Consider the following 7,687-nt stretch of genomic DNA (forward strand, 5'->3'; position numbering starts at 1 on the left):
AGTTTTCTGCCAACTCTGGAGCCAATTGTGCTAAAAAGGCCTCAGTATATATAATGTAGGTGTTCCTTGTCTCATGTGAGAGCGGTATCTGGCATAATCCCCAGTGCATACTCCCCCTACCCTAGCACAAGCGAACGACCCATAGTTGTATCCCAACCAACACCGATATTGGTCCCACTTACCCACTGCGGTTAACCAGCAGTGTGGGATTTTAAACGACACTACTGCGGTTATCCAACAACAGCTTCCTGAGAGGTCACCCATCCCGTGACTACTCCCGGACGAGCATGCCTACTCCCGGCCGAGCACGCTTAACTGAGTAGTTTTTTTTCCCACAACTCAGTCAGTGAACCCATCAGGCCCCGGAGCCTTCCTCGACTCCTGAGTATATTCACTAGCTCAGATCTCCGACGTTCCTTGCCCCCTCATGATAAGCACCTGGACTAACCTCGTCCAGCGTATCTTCCCACCCTCAGCAGGTGACCCGTCGTCGGTTCTGATACCATTTGTAATGACCCGTCCCTCCACCGATATTGTCCCCACTTAGCCACTGCGTCTATCTGGCAGTGTGGGGTTTTCAACGGGCATCACTGCGATAATCCAGCAGAAACTTCCTGGGAGGTCACCCATCCCTGGATTGCTCCCGCCTGAGCACGCTTAACTGTAGAGTTTTCTACCAACTCTTGATCTAATTGTGCTGAAAAGGGCTCAGTATAATGTAGGTGTTCCTTGTCTCACGTGAGAGCAGTATCTGGCATAATCCCCCAGAGCATACTCCCCCACCCTAGCACAAGCAAACGACCCTAGTTGTATCCCAACCAACATCGATATTGTTCCCACTTACCCGTCCCTCCACCGATATTGTCCCCACTTAGCCACTGCGGTTATCTGGCAGTGTAGGGTTTTCAACGGGCATCGCTGCGGTAATCCAGCAGCTTCCCGAGAGTTCACCCATCCCGTGACTACTCCCGGCCGAGCACGCTTAACTGAGTAGTTTTTTTCCCACAACTCAGTCAGTGAAACCATCAGGCATCGGTGTTAAAAGGAAAAGTCATTGCTTATATTCCATTCGGCTAACCACTGCCGAATATCGGAGTATTATTGATGATGCAGGAGATACCTGAATATCATCTGATGAAGAACTCCCCTCACTGTCACTTTTTTCACTCTCATCACTCTCATCCCCTAATAGTTCTTCATCAGCATCACTTGGCTCTCCATCACGCATGGTTCTGGCAAAGTTTTTTGGACTCTTTCATCATCAAATCTTCTGCGAAGTTTCCTCTCATGATAAACCTCCATTCTCTTCCTTTCATCAGCAGCATCAGAATCCTCATCACTGGTGTTCACCTCTTCAACTGGGTACTCAAACCCATTCTCAGACTCATCTGAATCACTCTCGGTGCATGGCACTTCCATAACCTTTCGGCTTCTCTGCTTTTTCTGATCTCTCCTCCTCTTTCCGGTCAACCCTTTCAAAGTGCTTTACCTTACAGACCTTAAACAAAGCATCAATCTCTTCATTTTCACGTCTCTGGCAAACAGTTTATCTCCTCTAGCAGATCATTCTTTAACTTCTCTAGTACTGATATTGCAATGACAAAGAGAGAGCTTTGGATTGCTCGTATTCTGCAGATGATGGTGGAACGACGGGCATAGGATTTTATGAGTTGTCGGGAAGGTTTTGATTACCGATATCGGCTTATCTCCTAATTTTTGCATTTTCTGGGTATAAACTTTCCGATCATCTGATAGCCCCATTTTATAGCCTCTTAATTAATACCTTTCATAGCCATGTAAGGCGTTTTTTTAAGAGTCATGTATCTAGACCATGCACGCCAATTCAATGCCCCATACACGATACTCAGAACATCATGATGCTTTGAATATTTTCTCTCACAATCAATTTCCTCTAACCTTTCAGTCCTGTCTTAATTGCATCTCTTCGACATTACCGCCCCAATACACCAAACCTAATCCTCCACCCACTTCTAGCTTCTCTGATTCCACCATTATGAGTGAAATTGGTAAGCCACCAAACCTAGCATTTTTTTCTTGGGTATTAATCTTGGTCTATGATTTTATGCAGGTTCAGATATTGCAGTACCTGTTAGGAGGCACCATTGGCTCTTGGGGCACGTCGAGTAGCTACGTGAATCACAATATCATCAACTATGTCCTAATCAATTCTCAAGACCTTCTATCCCAAAATAATAAATATCCTAATAAATCTAATCTTGAGCCTACTAACATCTGTTTAATTCATCCATTGATATTTCATACCACCTCTCATTATACCCCATCTACCATTATTACATTTGGAGGCACTTAAATTCTGATACATAACTCAAAATTTAAATATGAATTAAAAATGTACCTTCAACCGCATGACGTAAAACCTCCTCCACATGTGTTTTATAAGTGTTTTACTCTTTGTGCCTCTACCATTATTATGGATGTCTTATTATCCTGCCAGTTGGATTTGATTACATCAACAAAACCCATCACGGATCCTGCAGATATCACTGATACATTTCCCAACACCACTGCTGTTGAGCGTTACCAACACATACCCAACCTGAATCTTTCACAATTTCATTCTCACTTTACCAACAGAAACTATAATCATCCTATCAGACTTTCCATTTTTAAGGTTCAGTCTTCTATACATGCTAATATTTATTTATCCCTGGATATCTCCATGACCTGTATTTATTCTCCTCTGATCCCCATTGTATCTTGGCATTATCAACTCCAAATACAAATATATATTATCTCAACATCCAATCCTAAATCTACAGATACCCACTTGACCCTCAAGATCACCATCTTTTTTGTTGTTTATATGGAGGATTCAAATTTTTCAAGTGATAACCACTCAACTGCTTTTATTCAAAACCTCTCCTCTCAAATATCTGAGAAACTTACCTTACTCAAAAAATTTTCTGCTTCCCTGTCTGAACCTGTGTACATCGACAAAATAGTCGTTCTAGCTAAGAATGATACTAATTGGAAATAGTGTATGGTGGGTTACGTTTGCAATGACACTTTAGTGCCCGCCTCTTCTATCAGATACTACATCTGCTCTCAGTGGCCTCTAGCTAAAACTCCTATTGTTACCAACTTCAATGGATTAAGAAACTAAATTCTTATCAGATTTTTAGCTGAAAGTGATTTCAACAGGGTCAATGAACAACGCCCTTGGTTCGTCTGTGGATTCCTTCGAGTTCTCCGAGTGGTTCCACCGACTAGCTGGCCTGCAAACTTCCAGGTCTCCTTTGACGAAGAAATGATGTGGCTTATCTTATGTAACGTTCCAAAAGAATGTGTTAAATTTGAAGACTTGAAACAGCTTACACTTAATCTTGGAGAACTGCTTGATGCCAAAGATCCATATGGTAATCATCCTCTCAAGAAGAATGTTAAAATCTGTGTGAGAATCCCTATCAATCGAGCACTCCCAACTGGTATTCCCCTCCTTACTATAGGTAGAGAGGATCCCTTTCTCATTGAATGCAGGTACTTCAAAGTCCCAAGAAACTTTTGTCACTCTTGTCGTGTTATTAATCATAGAGATGTTGTCTGTCCCAATTGGATGGCAAAACAAAAGCTTATTATGGAAGCTAGATCGTCTGCATCAAAATATGTTTACCCACCAGTTTTTAGGCTCATGATGCCATATACTCAAGCACAGGATCTTCCTATAACTGCTCCAAATATCTCAACTGTTGATTCCTTATCGACTCAAGTTGAGGTAGCTCCAGATATGCAATGTCAAATGTTGGAATCTACTGGTTATGTGGGTAAAGGTAAGGCTGCAGCCATTTCCCAAATGCATGATCAACACGGTCTCGTTTGGTAGCAGATCTACTACTCTTCATATTCATGATGTAGAAACAAATCAAATCAAGCAGCTCATTTCTTTGGTCAATGGATTACCTCTTATTTTAAAGAAAGTTACCAGCCCAGCTGAGGTTTCGTCTGCTATTAATCCTGCCCCTGAATCCAACAACACATGGCCGATCCGTAACAATAACTCAACTAGAAGATTCAAGATGGCTGCTAATTCTTCTCAAAAATATGTTATATCAAAAGAACATGCTCTATCTTTATCAGCTGAACATGATGTTCTTTCTAACCTTAAGAGAAAGATTAACCCCCATGCGGATCTCAGAAAGAGGACTAGATCAAACTCTTCTCTCCTGGTTAACTATACTACAAACTTTTTCGAAATTGATAGCTCTGAACCAATTTTTTTTCTCTTTGCCCTCCCATCACCAAATTAGGTGACATTTCCACTTTCAATTTGTCTCAATGTACCTTCAATACCCATCCCTCTCCTGATGATTTTGGGAACTTCACTGTACCTACTTATGCTGCTTTCAAATGGTAATGGTGTCCGCAGCAATTCCTCTCATGAGGCTGCTGATCTGAACCTGGATGCTACCCAAGGAACTATCTCTGCTGGTGGAAATAAAAATTCTCAATCTAATGGAAACCAGGACTCTGCTAATCAGGTTCCCTATTCCCTCATACCTATTGTCTCACCTTCTTCTCATGTTGCTCTTTCTTCTTATCATGTTAATAATGTGAACATCGTATGCTGGAATGTGCGTGGTCTTGGAAAAATCTGCTAATAAGGAACTTAACATCCTCCTTAGGAATGTTAACCCTGACATTTATTTTCTTGTCTGAAACCAAAATGCAAAACGAATTTGCTGCTAGAAAACTGAGGAATATGGGGTTCCCTTATACTGCCAATGTGCCTTGTGTTGGAAGGAGTGGTAGTCTTGTGCTGGCTTGGAAAAAGGAAATCGATCTTGCTGTTGTTTCCACTAGTAATAGGGGCATCTATGTTACTACTAAGGATATCATACACTCCAAAACTTGTCACATTTCTTTCATATATGAAGAACCTAATAGTGCCTTAAGACAAGCCTTCTATGAAACCAATGCATGCTACCACCTATACCAGTAGATGAACCAGCTTTCTTCGTAGGTGATTTTAATGCTCTCCTAGGCCTGGGGATAAAAATGGTGGTCTAGAAGTTGATGACACTGATTTTTTTAATCTTAGGAATTTTTGTAATGTTTTTGACTTGCATGACCCTGGTTTCTATGGCCTTAGATTTACTTGGTCTAATATGCAACATGGTCCTGATCTCATCCTTGAAAGACTTGATATGTGCCTTGTTAATCCTTATGCTGAGTTGTTATGTCCTAAATTCTATGTTAATAATCTTCCTAGGGACTCCTCTGATCATTTCCCTATGCATATTGGCTTTAATTTTGAAGTTAATTTTATGCCTAAACCTTTCCATTTCATGGCTATGTGTATGGAGGACCCTACTTGCAGGGATGTTATAGCTAATGCTTGGTCTGTTAATGTGATTGGTTCCCATGCTTATAAACTTAAAGCAAAGCTGCTTAATACTAAGAAAGGCCTTAAGGGTTGGAACAAAATTTCTTTTGGTAACATTCAAACCAACATCAAAACTACTAGAGAAGAACTGGCAGATCATCAAACTTTCAGTCCTTCTGACTCCTCCTCTACTTCTAGATTAAGGTCTAGGCTAGAATACTTGTATAATCTTGAGGAACTTTACTGGAAAGATAAATCTAGGGAGATTTGTCTCTTGGAAAGAGATAGAAATTCTCCCTATTTCCATAGAGTCACTCTCTTTAGGAGAAAAAGGAATGCCATTAGTTGGATTAAAAATTCTCTTGGTACTGTTTTAACTGATAGAAACAACATAAGAACTTCTTTTGTGGATTATTTTAGAAATATGTACTCCTCCCAACCTCAGTAATTTCAAGATGAAGTTTTAGAAAACTAACCGGTCAAATTTTTCCCTGAAAATAACTCCTTGTTAAATCTCCCTCTCACTGCTGAGGAAATAAAATAACTTTGTCTTTCAAATGGGTGGTAAAAAAGTTTCTGGCTATGATGGATTCACAGGCTTGTTTTACCAAAAAAAACTATGATATTATTGGAGAATCTATCATTGATATGACCCAAACCTGCTTTAGAACTGGTCAATTATCTAAAGTCTTCAATACCACAAACATTGCTTTAATCCCTAAGGTCCCTCTAGCTGAATTAGTTTCCCAATATAGGCTCATTGGCTTGTGTAATTTCATCTATAAAATCCTATCTAAAACCTTATCCAATAGACTCAAACCTCTCATGGATAACATCATATCATAGAATCAAAGTGCCTTGTCCCTAAAAGAAGCATGTCTGATAATATCCTGCTAGCAAATGAGGTTGTCTATGCTGTCAATCATCATAAGAAGAACGAGGGCATTGCTTCTATCAAACTTGATATGTCCAAAGCTTATGATAAGTTAGAATGGTCTTTTCTAAGTAAAGTTTTACTTAAAATGGGTCTGTCTAATCACTGGGTTAATCTAATTCATCAATGTTGAAAAAGAGGGGGTACGACAACCATACCCAATATTTCGCATAGCAATATGTATGGACTAACTCCAATATACTTTTAAGAGAATCAACTAGACAGTCAGGCTCAATCTTAATAAAAGTATATCAAAGAGTTATATCTCACTTTCTTGATTCAATACTTACCCAAGAAAATAGAAATCTGCGAGTCTAATTGAATACAAGAGAAAACACTTGAACGATACCAAAGACTAATGTTCAAGGATCAATCAATTTCAATCAACAACCAAAGGTTGGATTTCCCAATTGATCGATTCAAGCGCACAACCTGTGATATTTCAATTATATAACAAAATATAATGCGGAAAAGAAATAACACAGACACCAGAAGTTTTGTTAACGAGGAAACCGCAAATGCAGAAAAACCTGGGGACCTAGTCCAGATTGAACACACTGTATTAAGCCGCTACAGACACTAGCCTACTACAAACCAACTTCGTTCTGGACTGTAGTTGAACCCCAATCAATCTCACACTGATCCAAGGTACAGTTGCGCTCCTTACGTCTCTGATCCCAGCAGGATATTACGCACTTGATTCCCCTAGATGATCTCACCCACAACTAAGAGTTGCTACGACCCAAATTCGAAGACTTTAATAAAACAATATGTATCACACAGAAAAGTCTATGGTAATAGATAAATCTGTCTCCCGCAGAAATACCTACGAGTTTTTGTTCCGCCTTTAGATAAATCAAGGTGAACAGGAACCAATTGATAACCCGAACTTATATTCCCGAAGAACATCCTAGAATTATCAATCACCTCACAATAATCTTAATCGACTAGCGAAAGAAGATATTGCGGAATCACAAACGATGAGACGAAGATGTTTGTGACTTCTTTTAATCTTGCCTATCGGAGAAATCAATCTCAAGCCAATCTTACGATTGTACTTAGTACGATAGAAACAACAAGATCAAATCACGCAACTACGAAGAAAATAGTTGGGTCTGGCTTCACAATCCCAATGAAGTCTTTAAGTCGTTAACCTACACGGTCTAGGTAGAAACCTAAGGTTAAAGGAGAATCAACTCTAGATTATACAACCAGTATCACAAAGGAGGTGTGGGGATTAGGTTTCCCAGTTGCTAGAGTTCTCCTTTATATAGTCTTTCAAATCAGGATTTGCAATCTAAGTTACCTTGTTAACAAAGCATTTGATTAATAAATTTTCGTGGGTTGTAGTAATGAAGTGGTAAGGATGGTTCGAACACTAAGACTTGTGA

At 39.8% G+C, this 7,687-nt stretch overlaps 1 protein-coding gene across 1 annotated transcript; it reads left to right on the forward strand.

Annotated features, from left to right (window-relative positions):
- Positions 1-4,738: 4,738 nt before the first annotated feature.
- LOC113312235 lies at positions 4,739-5,810 on the forward strand. The gene is made up of 2 exons (XM_026560992.1): positions 4,739-4,974; positions 5,078-5,810. The coding sequence occupies exons 1-2, from the start codon at positions 4,739-4,741 to the stop codon at positions 5,808-5,810; spliced, it is 969 nt and encodes a 322-aa protein (XP_026416777.1).
- Positions 5,811-7,687: the final 1,877 nt, after the last annotated feature.

This window comes from Papaver somniferum, chromosome 9, assembly GCF_003573695.1.
Source record: "Papaver somniferum cultivar HN1 chromosome 9, ASM357369v1, whole genome shotgun sequence".
Lineage (NCBI taxonomy): Eukaryota > Viridiplantae > Streptophyta > Magnoliopsida > Ranunculales > Papaveraceae > Papaver > Papaver somniferum.

Bases quoted from the DNA above. Each gene is read 5' to 3' on its own strand.
- LOC113312235 (XM_026560992.1), top strand. From the start codon at position 4,739: ATGGGGTTCCCTTATACTGCCAATGTGCCTTGTGTTGGAAGGAGTGGT. The intron at 4,975-5,077 runs GTAGATGAACCA...TTTTAATCTTAG, and splicing joins GCATGCTACCACCTATACCA to GAATTTTTGTAATGTTTTTG.